At 42.4% G+C, this 24,378-nt stretch overlaps 1 protein-coding gene and 1 long non-coding RNA gene across 3 annotated transcripts in view; one reads left to right on the forward strand and one right to left on the reverse strand.

The window, feature by feature from the left end:
• LOC112213697 overlaps positions 1-19,820 on the forward strand; it is a 62,575-nt gene extending 42,755 nt beyond the window's left edge. The window contains exons 3-4 of one of the 2 annotated variants that reach the window (XR_004462630.1): positions 18,536-18,586; positions 19,081-19,820. This is a non-coding gene — a long non-coding RNA (uncharacterized LOC112213697). The remainder of the gene's footprint in view (positions 1-18,535; positions 18,587-19,080) is intronic. The other variant, XR_002947601.2, reaches the window with a different exon arrangement.
• LOC100745873 overlaps positions 1-24,378 on the reverse strand; it is a 70,077-nt gene that overhangs the window by 10,400 nt on the left and 35,299 nt on the right. Inside the window, exon 2 of the mRNA XM_024370888.2 lies at positions 9,958-10,331. Coding sequence (XP_024226656.1) covers positions 9,958-10,076 — 119 coding nt within the window. The 5' untranslated portion in view covers positions 10,077-10,331. The remainder of the gene's footprint in view (positions 1-9,957; positions 10,332-24,378) is intronic.

Here is a 24,378-nt window from a genome sequence, read left to right on the forward strand (position 1 = left end):
GAGCGGAGGGATGATCGAGGCGAACGATTTTTCCTTCTCCACAGACACGCGAGAGGAACGGGGAATTAAGGGGTCGACGTTGAAGCAACTCGAATTTTGGCAACGATTTCTGGCGTGTGTTTAATTGGGTGAGCCTGTTAGTCTGGCTTTCCAAAAGTTCGCGAAGGTCGAGTGTTTTAGAGGGATGGTAGGGGGTGACTTGCGCACCGACGAGAAGAAGCTGCAACCGGAATGAGCAACGCTATTACGAGAATCTAACTGTTACGCCGCGAGAGCGGATGGAAGGGGTGTCGAGAGTTTGGAAAAACAGAGGATACCGAGCGATGTTGAGAGGAACTAATCGAAATCTAGCTGCGGGTGAAAAATTTCAGTTAAAGAGAAAAAATATTTTTGTAAATGGAACGCAGATGAACTCGACGATCGTAAAACCGGTCAAAGGGTAGTAAAGGTATTTTGCTCTGCTAGTTTCTAGGAGTTATTCGAAGCGAAATAACGCATAATGGGCGGGTCTTTTTCCAACGAAACGGCTTCGTCACAAATAGCCTTAGGCTGACAAGAATCGATCGGAAAGCAGTTTTAGTAAGTTATCTTCTAATTTCCTGCGCCTCGACTTATCATGTCGTCGATGGTGTTAAGCTAATCGCGTCGATAGCCCGCAGGCAACAAGTACGTCGTACCACTGTTGGGGTTAAGAATATTTATATAACGTTTATACCAATTTCCTGTTTTCGCGTTAAAATCTCCCGACAACTTTACTACCACGAAGCGTATAAAATAATGTTACTGTAATAAGCAAAAATTTATAACATGGAAGATAAGAGACGCGTGTGGAGCTCTAACACTGATTAAATTATTAGACGACCTGAAAATTAGCTCAGTCACAAAGATTGAGTAGTCGATCGGGATTCGTCGCGAAATATCCTAATTGTAATCGTTAATCGTTGATCGTTAATTAGACCAAATATCGCTGTGCACTGACTCGCAACGAGCCAGGGGCACGTGAGACAGGAAAATCTCAGCGTACAGGAAATAGGGAAGTAACGAAGAAATTAATGTTCTCCCGGAACGCGTCGGAAGAACGGTGCCTCTTTTTTCCAACTGGTTGGCTCCGTGGGCGAAATTTGCCACGACACCGAGCGGATGCTTCTCCCCGATAAATAAATGCACGATCGGGAAAAACTACGACCGCGTTGGGACGTAATTCGATTCGAGAGCCGGACAGGACTCGATTGGCAGAAGTCCCTCTCTGGCGCGCGCGCGCACCCATATGGAATTACTACGGGGACGACGACGAAATTCGAACTGTCCTATCGCTTTGTCCATCAACGAAGACGAAGTAGACCAGAAAAATCTCCAATTCGCTCGGTCAGCGATTTCTGCGGATTGTTAAAAAATAGAGGAAAAATGAAATTGGATCGAATGGAGAAACGTTCATCGGTACGCGAGCCGCGTGATAAATTATAGAGAAACGAATCCTCGTTAGTTCGGAAGAAAGCCAATTTTAATTGAAACAGGAAAAGCGTATAAATTTATATTATACGTAAACAGGAAGATTTTTATTGCATATGTTCGGTATTGTTAAAAATATATAATATCGGAATAAAATATCAAAGTGATGTTTTATTTCGTGACCACGAATGAGCGAAAGATCGTACGTCGCGTTAGAGCGACCATTTTGCATAGCTACGGGACTAAAAAATATACGAGATATATTTCGTGGAAAATATATGCGACGCCCCGTGAAACTTCTCGCTTAATCCGAGACCATCATTTTCATAACTCGATTCCCCTAAAAGATGGTAGGTCGGGGTTACGTTCAATAAGGGCAGAAACGGGGGTTTGGTTCGCGGGTTGTGTTAATCGCTTCCAAAATTAAGCCACGGGGAGAAAGACGATGTCTCGGAACGAGAGAGGAAAGACGATCCCATGGGTATTGAAGCGGCTGAGACATTGGGAAAGGACAGAATCCTGGAAAAGCGAAAGGGAATCCGAGGACGAGGGGGAGACGGCGGTAGGAAGATTAAAAGGAACCAGAAGAGACGTAGGGATTGGAAATAGTTGAAAAATTCAGAATATGAACGGGCCACGAACGTGAGAAGAGTAGAAACGAGAATGAGAAACTAGAGTGACGAGAAGGGAAGTCGAGAAGATGTATTACATTTGATGTACGTATATAGAAGATCCTAAGTTTTGTAACAATTATGAAAATAAATAAAAATCATGGAGTAGTCCATTCGTCGTTTATTTTCGTTTCAACCGCTTCCGGAATATGACAGCCCTTTGATACTTACATCTCTTTTCTTTTCGATCTTTATTGGATTATTTTGTACAATAGGACAAATATGAGAGGAGCAAAAGTAACGACAGCGAAAGGGCGGGGAAGAAATAAGAGTAAGCGAGGATGGGAGAAAACAATGAAATAAAGAGAAAGGAATCGAAGAACCCAATGGCGAGATGAGAAAAGGTACGAAGAAATTAAAAGTAGACAAATGTTTCGGAAGAGATGCGTAGAAGAAATATAAAAAAAAGTGGAAATGCAAAGTACGACGAGAGAGACTAAAATATATGCGAAGTCGTGCCTAATCGAAGTAGAATTCGTGGATGAAATTTTGCTTGTCAACAGAGAATAAAATATAGGAATACGAATCGGTCGCCTATTTCGTAGCGAGCTATTCGAAGCTGACTCTGGAGAAAAAACGACGAAAGCAGAGGCGCACGGGTCGAACAGGAAGCCATCGTAGGCAGGATTAATAGAACCGGGGAAGGAGGGTGGGAGTGAAACTCGGTGGTCGTCGGAGTGAAGAGAAGAGATCGCGACGAGAGGTTCTCGCCACGTCGAAGAGAATATAACTTAACGGCATAGTTGGCCACGCTGGCCGAGGATTAATTTAAATATTGACATGACCCTGCAGCCGGCCACGCTCGACGAAGCGTCGCTAAACGTTCGTTCAATTTGCGTGTCGCCCTTCGTTTCTCAAGGCACGATCGGCGTAAATCTACGCCGTGAAACGTTTCATAAACGGGACGGTTATGCTTCCACGTAGCTCACGAGCTTTCACCAGGGGCGATTACACCGAACAAGGTAAAAGTTACGTAAGTGTTCGGTTTTTCGAGCGTTTCGACGCTCGACTTCCTGTATTCGACGCGAATTCCGGTCAGTGCAATGGAAACGGAGATTGCCGTTACGTGGAACGAACGTCGAGAGACTCGATGGAGTTGCAGGATGTTTATCGGTGTTGCGTTGCTGCCGCTGTTGTTTCGATGGTTTGGTAGGGAATCGAAAAGCGATATCGAACGGCCGTGCAACAATCGTTGATAACCTGAAGCGACGTTTGAAAATGTAGTAACGAAACGTAGTACCTATATACACCGCCGACTAAAACTTCCAAATCGGTATAATCATCGATCACAAAATTACATGTACTGAAATCGAATGAGTCTTTTATAGAAATTACGCGATAGTTTTTGGATTGCCAATTAAAATAAAAAATTAGAACCACCGATTAGAAAATGAATATTATATGCAAAAAATGTTCTCCCACGTCTGTTTCGCTTCAAACATAGGACTATTATCTTTAATCCTAAAAGTGATTCCGTCATCGTTCTTATGGTCAATATTTGTATTTGCTTTCCAACATGCTCTGGCACGTCCACGACATCAAAATTATCTGCATAGTAACTGAATAATATCGATTATAACGTTAATCTTTGGTCGAAAAAAATAAGTTTAAAGAATAGAAAAAGAAGAGGTATTCTGCTCGCAGTCTTTTAAGAAAATTTATCACGATCACGCGAATGAAAGATTTCGTTTAATTTCCTACGTCATTATGCACGGTTTCGCCCCGACAATGGATTTTCTTATTACCGTTCGACATTATGCATTTTAAAGGTGCGCTGAGACCGGTGCACGTGATCGCCCACTAAATATAATGCGTCCGATCGAGAGCGAACACGAAGGGGAGATCGTATTAAAATAGCCGGTGATTAACGACATCATTTCTACGAGCAAGAAAGTGAAAAAGAAAGGGTGGAAGGAGAATGGAAAACGACCGGAGGAACGTTAGCGACGAAACGAACGAAAGATAGAATGCGAAATCGATTGCGCTCGCTGAAATAAGAATATTTAAGGAAACGTCGAACCGAACGTTCTATGATTAATTCGTCGAATTTCTTAGGATTCCTTAAGATCTGCCGGAATATTACATCGGACTTAGTTTGCGATAGACGAGAACATCGTAGAGAAATACTTATTTGATACTTTTAAGACATTTCGTAGGGTGTAAAAACGTTATAATTAGAGGAATACGAACACGAACGAAAACAATCGCGGGAAAGAAGCAGAAGAGAACCGAATTGTCCTTATCCCGTGGTTAGCCTCGTCCTTTTAGAAAATAGAATCCCTGTATTCGACGATGCAAGTGCTCGTCTGAAATAACCGATCGTCGAAGCGTGAATTTTTGCGTATTGTCAAGCGATGAAAAGGGAACGAATTTCGATCACGAAAGTAGCTGCAATTTCAATATTGCCGAAGCTCTCACCGACCTATTCGACTATGACGACGTTCATAAAAAAGTTGCATTATTATTCGATCTTTTGCAACGTTTTTTCTCTCTGTAGATTCTCCGAATACCAAATTTCATCGAGTAATTTTCATAGTAGAAAAAATAGTATTCCGGAAAGCTCTTAATTTTCTATTCAGAACTGTTTTCGCCGAAATTACAACTCCGACTGCTTATTGCGTTTAATCAAAAAAGAAAAAAAGAAAGAGGAAGAAAAAAGGAGGAGATCCTATGAGTTGGAAACGGAAGGTTGCGAAATGGACTAGCGTAGAAACTAGTTAGAGGGTAAAGAGTGGTAAGACGATGGTCGAGGCACAAGTATGTAAAAAGGGAGAGTTTGCATTAGAAAAAATTAGACTGCCGAGAGGAAAATGAAAAGGACAGAGGCAGGATTGGAGAGCGGACGCAGGTTGGAAAAAGAGAAATTCTCCGGGGTGTCGTGACGGATGAACGTGTTGTACCAACCGCCGGTTCATTGTGAATTCATCGAGGATTTTCCAAGTGATTTCCTCGGTTATGTCCGAGGGTTATGGCCGACCCTCGGCAAGCAACCGTGTCGTCACGAGGGGAGAACAAGGCAGACATTGCCAATTTAATATTTGATCGCCTTTTTCTCTCTGTTCCTTCGTTTTACGTCTTCTTTTAATGTTACATCTCTGTCTCTATTTTACAGTAAACGCATTGTGATGTCTGAGTAAATGGATCGTCGAAAGCACAACGTTCGATGTTTAGCAATTGTCAGGGATCTAACTTTTTAAATATTTTGATAAAAGATACCCCAGCAGGAGAACTTTTTCTGAAAATTTTCATCGAACAAGCGACCCGAAACTTTTACGCGATAGTATATTTTTTCACAGAGAGTCGTCCTGAACTTTTTTCATTATTTTTCTATGGCGAATTAAGCATCGAAACACCTGCCGTACGCGAGGAATAATCGCGTACATCGATGAACGTCGACACGCCTATACCGTTCGTTGTAATTCGTCGATAAATCCAGCGGTGGTTGTCCCAGGACCATTTCAAGCCCAATGCCCGGATCTTAACCGTATCGTAATATTCCAGGGATGCCTTCAAAACATTCCCCGTTCGCCGTTCGAATGCCGGTCGTATTTCGGTCTGACAGTAAAATTCCGAATTGCCGCGCGGCAGATTAGCCTCGGTTAGTTGTACGTTTATGATTAGTCGGATTCATAGATTCCCCGGTTCGGTGAGTATAACAGTCGACGGCAATCTGTATGGTAATACGGCTACCGGTTTTGGGCGGGTTCCGCGACACCGTTCCGTGTACCTATGGAACTCCAATCAGAGACTTCCCATAATCCGGAGGTTCGTGGTAATGCAAGACCGCTGAGAGAGAATGCTCGTCCGAAGATTGCCCGATTCTAGTCCCACGTTTCTTATTTTTCTTCCGAATAACCCGTGTAATCGAATGCTGCGTTGATCTCTTTTTAGCCTTTACACATATTTCCAACGAGCTTTCAACTTAAAAAAGGCCTTAACGAAATAGTAAATTTACCACGTGTCATACCTCGCCCGCGTCTATTTATTTCGTTGTCGCTTCAACGATGTACTAGATGTATCGACAAGTAGTATCTAGCTTCTACTCGTTTACCACGTTTATCTCGCCTTTTGCGCGTAATTTTGCACTAATACGGTTTTCGTTGTCAAGAAAACCCACTGGAAGCGGTCTCTCCATCCGTTGACAAATGGTCCTTCGTTAATAATTGAAATTTGCCGGTCGCGCTAACGTTTCATTAAAATTGTATCATGCGCTCGAAATCGCATATTCCGTGTAGCTTAAAAATGGATAATTATTCGCCAAGTGTTTTCGCTGAAACGATAACGACTGCTCGACTTCCGATGGCACCGTTGAAAATACCGGGCCCGACCGTTTCGCCGCGCTCCACTCTACCGTTTTAATTAACGTTCATTCAGAAACGCGACCAAATTAATTATTTACACGCACCCGTCGGGCTAATTATTTAATGCGAGAATAGTACGTCGCGACAGTTCCGTGTTGTATTTATAAAAGTATAGCGGACCCGATTGTCGCTGCGCTCGGAGCGCGTCACTTGAAATATCGGGTTTGCAGTGTTGCGGAATTGTACGATCTCGTTAGTTCGCGATATGTATCATAAATACGATTTTGGAGTCTTTGCTATGGGAAAATCGACGTATAAATTCGCCGGTCGATTTACATTTCAATACCTTATTTAATTTGAACGACGAATTTGAAAATTTCAAGCGGAACACCGCTGCGTTAAGGTATGGAACGATTACACGGTCGACGGAATATTTTCCAATTTCGCTAATTACATGACAACATATTTCGTGGTCGTTGAAATCGGCGAGACGTGCCCCATTCCGTGTAATCGGCCCAATTTCTCCTATCGCATCGAGCGATCGAAGTGGTAAATGACATAGGCGTGGATAAAATAAAACAAAGAAGGGAATCGTCTAGTGAGAAGAAAGGACGACTCGGTAAAGGGACATCCGTGAGAGAATTCAGACCATCTCGTTGGAGATTGTTCTTCCGCAAGCACGAGGCGCAACCAGCAGTCCGCTGGCCAATTAAAGGGAAACGAACCGCGATACGCCTGGAATACCGGGCATCTGTTTTCGAATTCCGTGATCGTACGCAAAAGAGGAAGCCCTTCCGGAGCCAGTAACGAAAGGATATCGTGGTCAGACCTCCCTCGTGGCGCGTGTTTAAATTCCTAGGTCGCAAGACGTCTTTTTACCTGGTCGATGCTCCGAGGCGAACAGGAAAAAAGGAACCATTAGCCCGCGCAATTATCCTCGGACGGACAAGGCTAGAGTTACGCCAACTAATAGCGCCGCTTCCTGGCACTCCCTCGGGAGACACGGGTGAACAGGGCAGAAAACAGAGAGGGAAGCCTGCCAAGGAGAACAGAGAGGGAACGCGAAAGGGTGGCCGAAAGGACGAGACGATGGAATTTAACGAGACAAGAACCGCGGCAAGGGAAGAAAGGGTTTTTGCGTGATAGAAGGCGAGGAAGAATGCACGAACCGAGACAGACAGAGAGAGAGAAAGAGAGAGAGAGAGCAGAATGGAACAAATTTGACGTGATAGGAAGAAGGCAGAGAAGAAGAAAGTGGAAACATGAAAAGGAGGATGATCGAGATACGGGGGGAGATATTCGACGAGATAGAACGGTAGAACATGGAATAATGAGTTTGAAAAGAAAAGTAAATGGCGTGAAAATACAGAATGAGCAGCAAACGTATAGGGAAGACCTAGAAAAATAAAAAAGTCCAAGAGAGAACTACGAAGTTACACGAAAGAAACAAGAGAGGGAAAAAGTTTGCTACGAGACATAAGAAAACTCGATATACCGAAGAAATAAAGAAGAACGGGAAAGAGAAGAAGAAAGGAGAGGTAAATGCGAATTTTTAAGCGTAAGCAGACGGAGTTTTGATGAAACGTGAAATTTGGGACGCGAAACAAGTTGAGTTATATTATAAACAATAGAGTTATATTATCATCGTAGACTTACTTATTTAATACAGATAATACATATTGTATAATATATGTAATAACATATGCAATACAGTTATTATTATAAGAGTAGATACGAAAAGACGATAACGAAGAAAAGGGCTTGCAAGGCCAGACAAACGAAATATAACAAAATATACGAGAGAACTGTCGCGATACGAGCATTCGAGAGAGCGGGGAGGGATAATAAACGAGAAAGAGACACGACGTAATAAAAGGAAGAAAAAGAAAGGAAGAGAATGGAAAAAAGGAAGCGAGAGAATCTATGCGAGGGAGGAGTAGGGGTCGATCGAGAATAGGAAGAAAAGGGAAATTTAAAAAGAGAAAAAGTAAAACTCGGATAGGGGAAAAAAGAAGAAGAGTAACTCGATCCGACAGATAGAGGGAAGACGAACGACGAGATATCTCGCATTATCGATACCGACGTAGCTACGATCGAAAGGATCCTCGGCAGAATCGTGAATTTCAAATCGTGTTCAAACAAAAGATCCTTTAAATTAAACTTCTCGATGTTTCTTCCGAAGCGGACGCATACGCAGGTCTACGCTGCACCAAGAAATTTAATAGCCAGAATGGAAATTATTTTAGAAGAGGAACTTTTCCATCCAAGAGAATATATTCGTGCTCGTGATTGGTAGATATGCAGAATTTCCTCGATATTTTGGAACTGAAGAATCGCATAATTCTATAAAAACGGATCATCGTATATACCTTTTAATTTAAATATTAGAATTTCTTCTTCAAGCGTTTCTATTTGTCTATTATATTATTTCAGTACGAGCAAACGTCGTATTCGAATAAAATAAGTTTCTCCCAGTATACTTGGCTGTATATCGTGTAATGGATTCGCGTGGCCATCACGTCATCGAAGCTCATTGATTATATGTCAATAACGAACAGCAGCGATAGTAGACGGTATAATAGAGTTTATGAATACGTATCAGAGGCGAGTTACGTGCAAATAAATTTTCTAACTTTGTTTGATGTCCCTCGAACAGCAACTTCCGCGAACCTTTTGATGTAAGAAGCATCTTAATTTATTTAATAACTAAAGTTTCCACGTCGAAATTTCTTTCGTTTCTACGGATTTACAACATTTTACGAAATTCTAAAGTATCTCACGAAAATATTACGGACAAGGTATAGCTTGTAAAATGGCAGTAACAAACCCTAATAACCCTTTTGGCGGTGAACGTATCTATAAATTGATCGAGTCATAAAAATTTCTACACGCAAGTTGCTCTATACGCTTTAACAGGGTTTACATAAATTCTGCGCAAAGTTTTTCTTCCGATTACGAAACTCTATTTCTTGTGCAATCTCTGAAATCAATGTCTGGATGATATTTGATAGGTCACGATAAGGTAGAAGAGGGAGGATGATTTAGCGTGGCTAGCTCTCCCGATCCTTTTTACAAGATTAAAGTGTTCCGATGGAGCGACCAAAAGGTTAAATATTGCATACCTCATGCGATTCGAGGAACCACTTTCGATTAACCGAGCGTAATTTATTCGGAATCCTATTTCCGGTTATTTCGAAGCCAACGAAATAATTCGTTCCTTTGTTTCGGTGGTTCTCCATACGCGTTATTCATCGGGTTCAACTATCGTAACAATATGGCGATAGCTAAATATATTAAGATAAAGATTCAGAGAGAGAGAGAGAGAGAGAGAGAATAATTGCTCCGATATCGAATATGAGCAAGTACTAGAATATTAAGAAAAATATATTACAAAATATTTCTCGAGGATACCAAATCTTTCCCTTGAATCGATTCTCTATCTCGTAGATTCGATACGACGATAAAGCTGAGGGCACACTCGGAGACCTTTTTAACAAGAAATGTGTAATAATAAAATGAAACGTTTCGATACGTACGTGGAGACATCGGGGTTCGTCGTCGATTTCGGTGCATAAATGTGCCTATAGAGAATCGTAATTCCTGGCGACATGGTGCGGCGCGGTGCGACGCGGTGCGGCGAAGCGATGGATCCCATGGTGGCTCATGTCATCGATGGTGCGTGTCACGAATGCCAACTGCGCTGAGGACGCTCGTCTATCCATATCCTTCGTGGGCATGTAGCGTGTAACGAGCGGTCCTCGCCCACGTTATTGTCCACGATCAAGGGGCAAACTTGCTCCAAGTGGCCGCCGACCACCGGAAATGTATCGTCGACTGGCCGCCTTCCGCTGGTCACGACTCGTCGCACATTCCTTCCGTTCTTCCTTCCTTCCACCTGGCCCCTGACAACCTGTCAAGGTTAAAGCCCAAAAGGATCAACTTATTCGACGTTTTGATTCTCTTCCGGGCGTAATAGCTGTAATTGGATGCGACTGGATGTGTCGTTGTGATTGGATAATTTTATAATCAGTATCGTAATTAACACAGCGTCGAGTTAACTTGTTTTCGTTGTCAAAGCGTTTCAATTTATGCAAGAAGCGAGTAATCGAAAATTCCATTTATTAAAGCCGATGAAGGACAAAGAGACGATAAAACGAATTTAACGAAGTCGGAGATCTCATTTTCGTGCACGCTCGCGCAAGTAATTACACAGTACGATGATAGACAGATTGATAAATAAGTAGTCGCGTCTGTCCTTGGGAAAATGTGGTCTTTGCAATTAAACGTTATTCGCGGCTCGTCTCGTTTTTCGTCAGGAGAATACCAGTGAAGTATAATACACGAGGACGGTCGTATATTGCCTCGTCGACTTCCGATACTCAAAGAAAAATATCTTACAATTTCGTTTAAACGTTTTGTTATCAATACGTAAGTATGTACCGTAAGGTTTACAAGAAGTAGGAGGAGACATATCTTTGACACGCCTTTCGCATACGTATCCTATTTACTTATGCGCGTCTTTTTACTTCTTGCAATACCTCTCGCAACGATAGATAATGCGCATTAATTATGTTACTCATTCAATGATAATATTACACGTTACACGCGTAGCTTTAACAATACGCAATTATTCTAATTCGAATGCGTTATGAAGGGTGATTTTCCATCATATTCCGATAATTTCGGCGCCTGTTAGCACTCCATTGTTCGGTTCGCGATGTTAACAAAATTATACATCCTGAATAACAACGATTGTCCAGATTTGGCAGACACGGTTGAATACGATGATCCATGAATTACGAGAAACGAATCGATCGATGTTTATTAACCGTATTTTTGTAACAAACGTGTAACAAAGTTGTCGAACAAAAATTTCTGTCAGTTCGCGCAACTCTTTTGCGATAGTTCGTTTCAAAGCTCTATTTACGGACTCGTGCTACTCGTGTTCGTGATTGTTTCGCAAAGCGAGGTAACTCGCTAAATAATATTTTTAATTTTCTAGTATCTTACTCCATTTCAACAACCGCAGGGGAATTAGACGAATTACTTATACCTCGATTGCGTTATTTAATAGCTTGTGTAATAATCGTGATAAATAATTTCATTCGCTTGATTCGTATCGCGTACGGATTTCGAAATATCAATAATTTATTTCATTTGCATAATATTAATTATATAATATCCAATCAGAGAGTAATAACCGACGTCTTTCCTTGACAAATTGTACAATTAATATCAGATTGGTTGAAAGACATTGAATAAATCGTTGTTATTCGAAAACTTTATAACATGAATGTAGAAATTATAAAATCATAAATTTATTTCTCTCTCCGATAACAATTTTTTGGGTAACACCATACCCCGTAATATACATAGCTCTTTAATGAATATGTTGGTAGAATTCCAGAACTTGCTTCGTTATCATTTTACCACAAAAATTATAGCTTTTACAGAGGCGATAATTTCCAAATATCGGCCTATATATCACGTCAAAATTGGTACAGAAGGTTCCCAATGTAACCGCGGTAATAAATTTGATTAATTTTGGAACTGGGAACAATTACTTTACAACGTATGTATAGCTCGTAGTGATTACATATAATTACCATTTGATAGCTTATTACGGTTAGGAATAGATCGATCCACGAATTTATCACGTTCCATTGATCATAATATTTTCGATAAAAAGACATACATATGTCAACTTCTGTCGATCGATGAAATACTAAGTTCGGACAGGTATTGCTCCTGGTATACTTTTTCGTGTTAACGGTTGATAAGATTAGCAACTCGTTTTATAAACGTTAGATATTCAGTAGGCTGGAACGTTCAACCCTGACATCTCCACCTCGTTCATTGGATGCAACATATGGATATAGCGTTGGATATATCCAGGCATTAGCTGGCTTCTGTTCCCTTTTGGTTCTATTAATCGTCGATATCGTTATTCGAAACAAATCGTAGTAAAAAAAAGTTGCTCGTACGTTCGTCGATAAAAATGCTGGCAGTTGTATAATTGCAAACCAGCTACCGTGATATTTTCCCCAAATTCACAGCAATTTTTCCATTGTTTGCTAATTGCAGCGTGTTTTGGTAGCAGGAATTTATCGATTGCAGTGGGAAATACACGCGGGAATAGACGTATCGAAAAAATTTCAGCGTACCTTGCTAATGAAGATTCGCCGTAAAATATTCACATCGATGACCCAATGTAGCTGATGCGGGAAAAGATATTCGACCGAAGACTCCAGAAGATTAGCGCGTAATATCATTAGCGAAAAATTATTTTCGATATAGAGTCTTTTCGTTTAATATGACGTTTTTAATACGGAATACTCGTTGAAAATTCGTAGACGAGATCCTAAGGTGCGATAACAAGTATACGTATACAAAAAAAAAAAAAAAAAAAAAAATTGGAAAATGGACAAGTACAAAAAAGACACCTGCGAAAGATCGCAAAGACGAGACGCTACAAGCTCCGATCTCTTTTTACTCTCCATTTATCCAACAATTAGAAAACTTTAATCATCCATCAGCCAATCAACGCAAACGTTGCTAATTTCCATCCGACTATTAACTACAGCATGCGACCCATCGAGTTAGCAACAACCAATACACAGACTCAATCCCTGGCAGGACAATGTTCTAATCCATCGTCCGAGTGAATATCGGGCTTTACGTAATAATCGATCTCCACGATTATATTCGCATTAGATTGCGCAACATGGGGCGTCGATTAGGCGAGCGACCCTCACGTGGTCGCTCGATCGATTTTCATCTTTTTTCCTCTGTCTTTTTTTTTTCAGTCGGCACACGGGCCACTCCTTTGGTCGGTTGGCTTTGTTGCCTTGATCGGCATTATTGTTGCGCGGAGTTTAAGGCTGTTCGAGGCCATTGACAGATGAAACAATTAAACGGCGTATCGGCTAATTAGTCCGAGCTGGTTGGTGTGCACGCTGTAAACACGTGATCCACGTGACTCGACCCCGCAGCAATCGAGGAATAAAGGATGCACATTGGGGCGCGTGCACGCGTATTGACGCTGGCAAATGAACATTGTAAGCGGTTGGTAACGAGCCGCGTAATCTCGTTGACGACCACTTTGGAATTTCCAAGGGAACATTGGCCGCTTCGTTGTTCTTTCGGTGTTTTCAGCAGTTTCGGATTAATTGGAATCGTTTGTTTCTCTTTTGTTACCATGTTTTCTATTATAATAAGGGCACAACGTGGCTTTTTAATCCCTTATAACCGCGCATTGCGTCGACGTGACTCGTTAGTTCGAATAGTTAGCCTTTACTTGTATTTCGAGTGAAATTTATCTATGTTTGGCAAATATACGACCGGCGATATACGATTGGCAAATATACAATCGGTACATGTACCGATCCATGAACAAGTCTGCCATAAAATATCGCTGGCGAGCCCCGCGCAACCATTCGATTAGCTTCAAAACCCCGATGAAAGACTATATTATTCCTGTATGCCATGCGTTTAAAAAATAACCGGTGCATGCATCGTACGAGCTTTCGCATCTTGGTAATGTTACGCGTCGTATTCTCCTAATACGAAATCCTAAATTTCGAGTAAAAATCCCCGCGGATCCCGAGAAATTCATCTTCGAGGATATATGCGCGAGAAGAAGCGCGTCAGCTAAGATGTATCTCTCCTCTATACGGGTGCTAGGCACGATACAGATACGTTAGAATATACGTAAATGGTACATTGAAATAGGTATATTTGTACATTTAGACGTAATCCGTTCCAGGCCACGGTCTAAAGTAAAATATTACGGTTAAAATTTCCATATGTGAGAACGAAAATACGTTCCCATAAGCACAAACGTTCAAACCTATCGACGATGTCGTGGCTACGTCAAAAGCTCTCGGGGAAAAAACTAGAATATATATAGAATACACGACCACCGACGAGACTTCGAAATTTAATTTCTTTGAGAACGAGTCTCCGTACGAAGACACCTTCTTCAAGCATTTTTCCTTTATCTCCGCGAATAGAGTCACCTGGTGCTCCTGGTGGCGGTAGAGTCACATAGGGGTACCCTCTCGTGAAGCGGTACACGTCGCTAGGTCGCCACATCCGATATTCGTGCTATCGCGACGGGATAGGCGTACAGCCGGCCGACACGCATATCCCGATGGATGAACGGGAAGCACGATATTACGCGAACGCTGTGCTGGATAACCGTGCGACGCGATAAAGCCCCAACCTGGGAGGGTCCTGCCGTTTCGAGGAAACGATGCCAGGGGGATCGAAGAGTGGCCGACACGGCAATAAACAATTACTTAAGGCAGTGTTACGCGCGCGGCACACCCACGCATTAGCCCAAGTAGAATGCCGCACCCATCCGTGATCGTGGCCCGTGGGCTTGGTTCCTCCATTAGTATACGGTATACACATTGATGCGGGTGAACACGGTAATACCAGGGAATAACTATGTACACTACCGTTCAAAAGTATCTAGACACTATTTTTCGTTGGATCTATTAGATCGGAGATTATGAAATCGTTTGCTCCAATCAAATTTTAACCGCGAGTTGTTACTTTCGAGCGAATAATCTGCCAACTACCGGTTTCTCTTTCGTACGCAACACCATCATGTACGTATATGTACTATTATGCAACCATAGCAGCTCCTTTACGACTTCCCAAAGTGAAGACTGTTTTTAAAAAGTACGCGATTCATCCTACTTCCAAACAAAGCGCTAATTTTACGGGCGACACGAATATTTCGCCAACAAATTATTCGACATACTTCACTCTCGAAGAACATTGCCGTTGTTCGACCAAGTTGCGCGATAAACTTATAATTTAAGCGCATTACTCCGGACCGCGACGAAACGACCTCGTAAACGAGCGGTGTTTAAACAATTCGACGGGAAGGCATTACCGGAGGAACGAAACAAGCTGGCGTTCGTGTAAGTATGACCGGACACACCGGAACGATCAATCATAGTTTTCAAACAACGAGTCTCGCGGAAACGAAAACTCGTAACGGTGGAGCTTTCTCTCTAGGAGAAAGAGAGAAAGGAAAGAGAGTGGCAGGTTTGGTGGGACGATACGCGTAAAAGTAATTGAACCAACAGGAACTTTGTTTCCGCAAAGAAAAACGTCCGAGAACCGGGCTGCTAGCCGCGTTTTATCGATCTTACATCCTTTTCAGGTCATATCGAACGGCTGATTACCGGATATTAGGAGTTACGTCATAATCAAGTTCGAAATCTCACCGATGGATAGACTGAGAAACAAAGTTTCGACGATAGAACGAAGTTTCGATTGGTTTTTACCGGTACACGTGCTTCCATCGGTGCCTCTGCCTTTGTTCTCGTACCGGCGATGAATTCGTTAACCCCCTGAACACGGCGTTTGCCCTTGCTATATTTCACGTTCCTATTGTATTACTCCGGGAAATTAATTTTTATACTAGGACAGAATTTTTAATAGCACGCGAATATTTGGATTATAAGACGTCCGTGATTTAATAGAACTAATAGGATTAACGTTGGAAAATTTATTGTGTAATTTCTATAATGCATCGATGGATGCATTATGGAATAGCTTCATCGATTTACACGAGCTCTATAGCAGTCGTATCATAATTTAACACTATTTGATCAATTATTCAATTCGATTATAACATGCTAACAAATTTCATTATGTACGAGCCTGTATAACTGGCTAATTATTCAACGCAAAATGATTAAATTTACGTATCTTTAAAATTAACGTATATGCTAATCGTTACTGATATTGTTTAAAAATATTCAATGCTACTATATTACGTAGTTGGTAAAATACAAATGTAAATACGCAAGAATGTACAAAGATGTGCACGAAGAGAAAAATAAATTAGTACGTGTAAATGCACGGTTGTGCGAAACGTATAAGTGATACAGGTCAATGATAATTCAACCCAACTTCTATCGCTTGTTTCAAACTCTAGTCCAGGATTCAAATAACGATTTAAAGTTACTATTTCAAACGGATAATTATGCTGCATTTAAGTTCTAGACTCGATCGTAAGTCCTAATACAGTTTATAACAAAGAACAGAACTAATTATGAATAAATAGCGTAACGATATCGGATATCTTTTCCCTTGCTTGGAGCCGTAGCAGTAACAATGTCAATATCATTCGATTACGAATGGCAGCGGAACATTTCCAAGACAAACCTAAGGTGTGGTAATCATTGGAGTTTCCGCGACTTTAATGACCGTAGTTAGGGCCATACCAAGGCAATTTACCGTGAATGCAAACGCATATACGTGACTCATAGTCATTCCTTCTAATGTAACTAACTCCCATCGCGAGAGTGGCTAAAGGTTTCGGTCTGTTTGGACCTTCCGTCGTTAGCTTCGAAAATGAATTGAACTATAACGCGGCCTTAATGTTTGATCATTCATAATCGTTTTCCCTTAACGACGCTGCTAATGAAATAAATTGATTCAAGAAACTACAAAATAGCGGTTCCAGTCGATTTTAAGGAAGAAACGAAACTCGGAACGTACCGAAACCTAAACGTACCGAAGAATATGTCGTTTCTGTATCTTGGTTGTTTAAATATTATTCGTGCGATCGCTCGTCGAATACTTTATTTCGCTTCGTTTACGTTCAACGTTATCGAACGTGCTAAAAGAAATTACAGCAAAAATTCTTCACGGTGTATTTACAACGCGTTCATAACGATATTCCTTGAAAATACTCCGCGAGTTTGCGAGACACGGGGAATTCCAGCGGACGACTTTTTAAATTTCGCGTTCTCCCGGTAACAGGAAATTTTCTACGTGCCACCGGCCGGTTCGTATGGCGCAGGAATTAAGATTTATGTCAGATTCTTGTCAGCGCAGCTGTGAGCTGCGATCTGTCGCAAGAAAATGCTACGTACATCCTGGCTGCATTTTGCCTCGAATCGTTATAATATTTAAAAAAGAAACGGCTACAGATAGAAGTCTCCATTTTTTCCTCTTATTATACGCGTATTATTTCACGTATCTTTCACTTTTGTTTCGTTGGAATAAAATTTACGCTTGAAATTTGAACTTTTTTAAATTCCGAGAACGCGACTCGTAAAGCATCTTAGATGAAAATCTTCGAATCAAAGTCTGGAGGATTCTCTTCGGGTTTGATAGAACGACGTTAATCTTTCCTGATATAAAGGGAAGTTTGTAATTGATAAAAGAAGCGACAGATGGTGCAATTAATCCAGGAAATTGAATTAGTTTTGTCCGCAGATGGCAGCGTGGAAATACGGTTGTAATTTGAGCGATCGATGTTTTATGTATCCATAAAGTAATGGAATTAGAATTTTATCCTCTGCTTAAAGTTGTCAACATTCTCGTCGACGAATTTCTTACGAAGAATCGATTAAAATTTCTAAAAATATCTCCTCGGAAATAGCAAACTCGTCCTTTATCTCGTCGGTTGTATACGATACTGGCAAGAAAATTCAGCCGAATCTTTACATCGCTGGAATCAACGACATTTAATAATTCTTCCTGAATAGAATAGTCGTTCGTTCGTAGAACGATAGAGCGGACTATCGTTAGTTTCCTGCTCTTCCAGGTGGATCTGGAAATCGACGGCGAGGCTGACAAATAGCCTAATTAATCGACCGAATTTAATTAACTTCGTACACCCATGTGCACCGACACCGACACACCGTTCCAACTTATGATTCGGGTTCACGCAACTTGGCATGCTGCATCTCTCTCTCCCTCTCTCTTTCTCTCCCGCACACCGTTTCAATCGTTCGATTCGCTGTCTCGCTCGAGCTTCGATTCGTTTCGAGCCCCCAGGCCATCGAGTTCAGCCCAATTTCGTCCTAATGAAAATTGACTTTCGGGAATTCGTGCGACGAGTCCCAGTTTTGACACCTCCATCGTTGTCCGGGCTTTTTTTCCATTTTCCAGAACCACGACTCGAATTTTCGATCGAAATTGAGATCGACACTCGGGAGAGCGAACGGACAGAGTAGAATTTTTTCTGCCACGGAACTTGTTAACGGTTAGTCCGTTAATTGTTAACATTTCGGGAATTACATACATCTATATCTCTCCTTTACATAAATATTTATGACGTTGTTATGTTTTATGTCGCAGGTGTGTATATGACGGCGCGAAGCAGAATATTAACACTGGAGTATTAAATCGGTGAGTGACATCCGTTAAAAATATATTTACGTGATAATCTTACTACACATTCGCAGATGATCAATCTTGATAATTCGTGAATTTAACTTGCAAAGTATCTATCGTATTATTCGATATATTTTTCTATGAAAATTATACTTTTTCTTTAACCGCAATTTCCGTGAAAGCAATGTTAAACGAATTGCGCGAGATAAGATAATTTCGCTCGTGATATGATAAATCTGCTTATAGAAACATCCGTGCTCAGCAAAAATACAGTTTCCTTATTAAAATTAATAGAAGAATGCAAGTGTTTGCGTTCTCAGCTATTTCCTCGCGCGCTGACATTCGCTGGTTCTTAGCATTTAAATGCACGTTTCAACTTTTTCAGGTCTTTTACGTACTTGCACTATATTACTCCTTAGCCCTAACTATCGATAGTTGCTTTTCCGCGTGATCGAAATTACCAAATGTCGCAATTCCTACTTTCTTTAGACTTCGATCCCCTTCCGCAGGTCCATGCGTAATAGCTGCGGCGACCAAATCGATATTCCTCGAACAATTTCTCATCCCAATGGTCGATAGCCGCGTTACGCTCGATCGGCGCATAACGACAGCTGTGCTGCGTTTTCGTCTTGGGAACCTGTGGGGCCGCTATTAACGACGAGATTATGGTGCGTAGTGCGTAGGGCTCGCAAGGTGCAACCAGGGCCTTGCCATCTGCTCGTGCACGTGGCCCTGGCACGTGCCACCAGCTGATAATAGCGCCTTCGATCCCGTCGCCGCCGCGCCGCGACGACACGAGCACTCCTGCTACGTGCCCAACATTTCAAGCGGTGGCTGTTTAGGCGATAACGAAATTTTCGGCCCTCACGTATGCTGCTCGATTATATCGAATATAGCGCAAACCGCCTTGGTTAAACGATTTAATTTTATCACGTCCTTTTCCCCCTTTTCGAAGAGACATTGGGGACACTATCGCGAGCAATCGTTTCGGGGCAGTTCGAAGCAACGAAAGAAATATCATCAGCCGCAAATGCCTATATCTGTATGGAATGGCATTGCGAAGCAAGATAAAAAAAAAATCGCCATTTTCGCAAACGTATCGCGCGATTCGTCAAATTTGATTTTATCAGGAATGAATTCGTCTTGCATATTTGTCTCCGGCATGAGATAGTCTTTTCAAATATTAACGTTTTATGGCCAACTATTCGCTCCGCGAGCGATAAGCGTCAGGCTAGAGATTCGATACATTTAGATTACGACCAAATTCGTATCGTACGTGGTTACGAAGCGAAGCGATAGCTGCTAATCGTTCGTCTGAAAAAGTGACGGGGCTTACAATCACACGAGCTCCGACGTTAATAATCTTACGTTTTGCCAAGTGAATATTTTCGACGATCTACGCGACCTGTTGCAAAACCCCGTAGGATCGATTTTGAAGAATTAAAATACGCGATTCTTTGGAAAACGGTTGGTTAAATTCGATTCGAGGAAATTACGAGACTCATCAATCGCGCTTAGGGGTGAAAGAAAATCAAAATAAAGGACAGGAGGAACACGGTGTTTCTCGGTCCCGGGAGGGGCACGACGATGAACGTCACGCAAATCGTCCGTAGGAAAAGGCAGAAACGGCGTCGACCCCGTAAAATGAAATTCATCGCTTAACTCCGTGGAGTCTTCTCTGCTGTATGACGGCGGGGACGAAGGGTGTGCTAAGGTTACTTTGCGCTTTCTACGTTTCATTCCCCTGGCTTAGCATACGTGTAAGGTCGTGGAAGCTCGGTTACCCTGAGTTACGGCCGCATAATCCAGCTCCCCGTGGCATTTCCCTTGCATCCATCCGCGCTTCCCCTTCAATTCATCTCAGGCCCATCCCCGTGCAACTTTAACGTCACGAGGTCATCGTAAAACGTATCGCTATTCCGCTAAGCTGCGACGCGGATCCAGTCGCACCGTCTCTTGCCCGTTTTTACACATAATTTTCAGTCTCGGATCGTTGATAGGGGCGTGTATCGCGAAAAATTAGAGGAAGTTCGCATAGGAGAAGGAACAGCGCGAGGCTTGATTTTATTCGTTCGTTGATTTCGTATCTTCTCTTCTCTTTCGTTCTTTCGCTACGACAAGCGCGTACAGAGTTAATCGCGCAGTTATCTCGTTTCGTTTCTTTCCAAAGCGACGTAATAATCGCTTCTCGAGTCCAACATATCCCTCTTTGTATCTGTTAATCGGTTGCTAAACTCCGCTCGTCCTGTAACGACGCGCGGAGAAGGACGAAACCTTGCGAGCACCGTGTTCTAAGTCCACCGGAATGTCTTGTAACCAGGCAATTATAGCATTCGTCGACGCGTGGTCCGTTTTGACGCGCATTCGAGCAGGGGTGGTAGGGAATTTCTGTCGAACAACAGCTGTCGGGTCACCTGTTCAAACAGCCGTATTTCGCGGCACTGTAAAATCGCCTCGTGCCATGGTGAGGCCAGGTGAGGGCCGCGTTGCGGGCATCGAGTGGCGTTCGATATTATCGGAAAGTCCCAGTCAGCGTGACGGACGTCCTAGGAAATTTCCACGCTCCTTTCTCCCTACCACTAAGTCGAATTTACGATCCGTATACCATACAGGACATTACAGAAGGAGGACGCGAGGTCTTACGAGCTTAGGGAATTCATCAAGGAGACAAAAAGTGTCTGATCAACGCATATTCTAAAATCAACCTTTTCAATGTCGTATTCAGTTTCGCGTTCACCAAGTTTAGAAATTTTATTTTACTAGTTTCTTGTTAAGGCATCGTCCCTTCGACCATTTGTCCTTTTCGGCAAGATTACGAAACATTAGACGAAACGAAATATCCGGTGATACATTGTTCCGACTTCTGATACGATAGAAGGGCGTTCCACTTAAAAACATAGTAATTGACTTTGAAATTATGCTTGACCTACTATTCCCCATATGCGAGCCCCATTCGCCATATGTTCAAGTTCAAGCACTGCCACTTAAACTACGCTTACGTTCGAAGGCACGTCCATTTACAAAAATAAAACGCTTGCGCGTTTATTCGCGTTAATTTATCTCGCTACGGTACAGACTATACGTTACACATAGTTTCGAGAAGCGCGATACATAATTTCTAACCGAAATAACACACTTTACGGACACAGGGTATGTAACAGCAAGATTATTATCGGATATTTATGCGGAGAAGTCAGAGGCCACTGTTGTGCCATAATCTCGACGTGTTTAAATTTGCTACAAGCGCGCGTTTACCTAGATAAATATCCCCAAAAATACGATTACTATGGATTTTATCAAGCGCGTTCCGTTTCGTTGCATTCCGTTCTTCGAAATACATACGTAGCTACGAAAGTCGAATCAATCGCATCGATCGCATCGATATCGAGAAATAAATTGCGTCGGAAAACGCTTCCATCGGCGTTCGTTTACGTTATCACGGTTGTAAAAGGGAATGCGCGTGTCAGGAGCCGCATAAATTTTAATTAGATAATCCAAAAGTCACGTTTAAGGTTTCCAGCGGGCGCGGCAGCCCCGAAATAACAGGGCAAAAGGAGGCGTCGTTGATGCCCGCAGGCTGAATCCGAAAAGAGAGGCTTCGTCGTCGCTCGAAATTCAATTCTGCGGGCATTATAAATAAGCGTGAGCGCCGGAAACTCGGTCGATCGACGATTATGAATCAGCCATTGATGACTATGGCTAGCAGCTTCGTCATGCCGTGGTTAATATCAATGTGTTTTTTCCCGCGCGATGACTCAAGAGATCTACGGATGAAGTTAACTGCTAGATTTCTCCTTGTTTCGTTTTACTCACGAAACATGGAAGATGACTGTTGGAAATATCAATTCGGTCATATTAGATACAAATACGATGATTATTTCCAGTTCCAATTTAACGAATCGATCAATTGACGATTTTCTAATACGATAGGGGTAATAATGAAAATCAACGGAAGCAAAAAACAAAAGGATAGTACAGCGGAAAGTTACGCGAACGTTAATCCGCTGCGAGTTAAGATTCGTTTAATACAAAAATGATGGAAATAAATTCGCAACGAACTTGCTAAACCTCTTTTCAAGTTAATCGCTCTCCCTTACCCCCGTGTACTTAAACACTTTCTGACTTTCGATCCACGTTCGAGTTGCCGGGCAAAGGGGCAATTCAGTTACGGTTTAATTTCGAACTCTCAACTGGCTTTGTAGCCAATCGGATTATTCCTCTGCGAGCTAAAAATTCACCGCTCTCGTAGGAACACGATTCACGGTGGCAACAGAATTCAAGAAGAGACGGAGACACGGATAGAAAAAAGGAAAGAAGGCTGCAGAAGAAAGAAACGAAGGGTGAAAACAGAACTCGCACGGTGTTAAGTTTGGCATTTCGATTTTTCGGAATGGAGTCCGTCGCCTTGTTTTTCTAGTCGCGAATCGAAACACGAACGACGGTGTGATCACTGGCAGAATAAAAGCCCATGGAAATAACCGATTTCCTGGCTTCCATCCCGATGTAAATTTCAATGCAAATATAATTGTCCTTTTCTCGGAATTCAACGATAGAAGAAGGAACGAAACGACATCGAATAATCGTGTTTTCATCGGCGATACCATATTGCAGATAAATAGGTATTATCGTTGACGCTATCAGAGGAAAGGTAAGAATAGAGACATGTTCCGTGTAACGTCCGTTAAAGACAATTGGCTGGTTCAGCTATCGAATCGAAGGAAAAGCCTGATCTACAAATCTGAAAGCCTAATCTCGTTTTGAAGCGAGGTGTCGCGTCGTTGGCGGAGAAGCGTGGATAAAGGCGGCGATGGGTTGGAGAATAGTAGGAAGCGAGGGTGCGGCGACGATAGCGGTTGCCATAATTTAACCGGTGAGTTTAATAAGGCATACCGTAGCTCAAGCCTGCCGGGCGCAAAGTGTCAATATGTCTGAGCCGCTGAGTGATATACTTCCGGCGTTCTTCATAAAATTGAAGAGTCTCCCAGGGGCGAGAACCGTGTCGGTCCATTCTACCACGCCTCTCGCTCTTCCGCCCTCGTGTCATCGCGTCGTATCGCCGATCAAAGTCACGAGACTCTCTTTTTCTTCGGGAATCACGGAGAGATCGGATTAACGACGAGTCTCGAGACGTTTCGAGACGAGTTTCCGCTAGTTGCGGATCACCGAACGCTTTTCCAACGATTTCGGCAACGTCTGATCACCACCGATTACGAGCTACGCAGCTAAGAAGGATGACGTTATTAAGACGCGAACGTAAAACGTCGCGTTAGGATCGTCGAGAGGAGAGCTTCGAGAGATCGAAGAGGCCTCCGGTTTTCGACACTTGCCTGGAAATATCGAGAAGAGCGGCTTTATTTCCGTCAATGTCGCGTCTCGATCGAACGTAGGTTGATCCAAGGTAGACTTTGCTAAGAGAAGTTTCGTTTCTTTGTCTTTTGCGAACTTTTGAATTTTTGACGAGTCTTTTCGGGTTCCTAGGTTGTTCCTCGCGTCACGGATCTATTCGTACAAGAGCGCTTCGAAATTTCGTGGAAAGGTAGGAAATTCACACGAAGTGGAAACGAACGCAAATAAAAATGAGAAAAAGCGTGGGATAATTAAACAAATATTGAATTTCCGTGCAAACTAACGCAAGTATGAATCCGTATAGACACGAATTTCAAATAATCGCGCAGCTTTTATGTTCGTATTTCTGGCGTGTTTCCGAAAACAATGAGCCTCGCAGCTGGCTGATGCGTACATCGGTATACCGGGCGTCCTGAGAACAAAGACTGTCCTGTCAGCAGACAGTTTCAATCTTGAGCGTA

The sequence above is a fragment of the Bombus impatiens genome, unplaced genomic scaffold, assembly GCF_000188095.3.
Source record: "Bombus impatiens unplaced genomic scaffold, BIMP_2.2 scf_1055, whole genome shotgun sequence".
Lineage (NCBI taxonomy): Eukaryota > Metazoa > Arthropoda > Insecta > Hymenoptera > Apidae > Bombus > Bombus impatiens.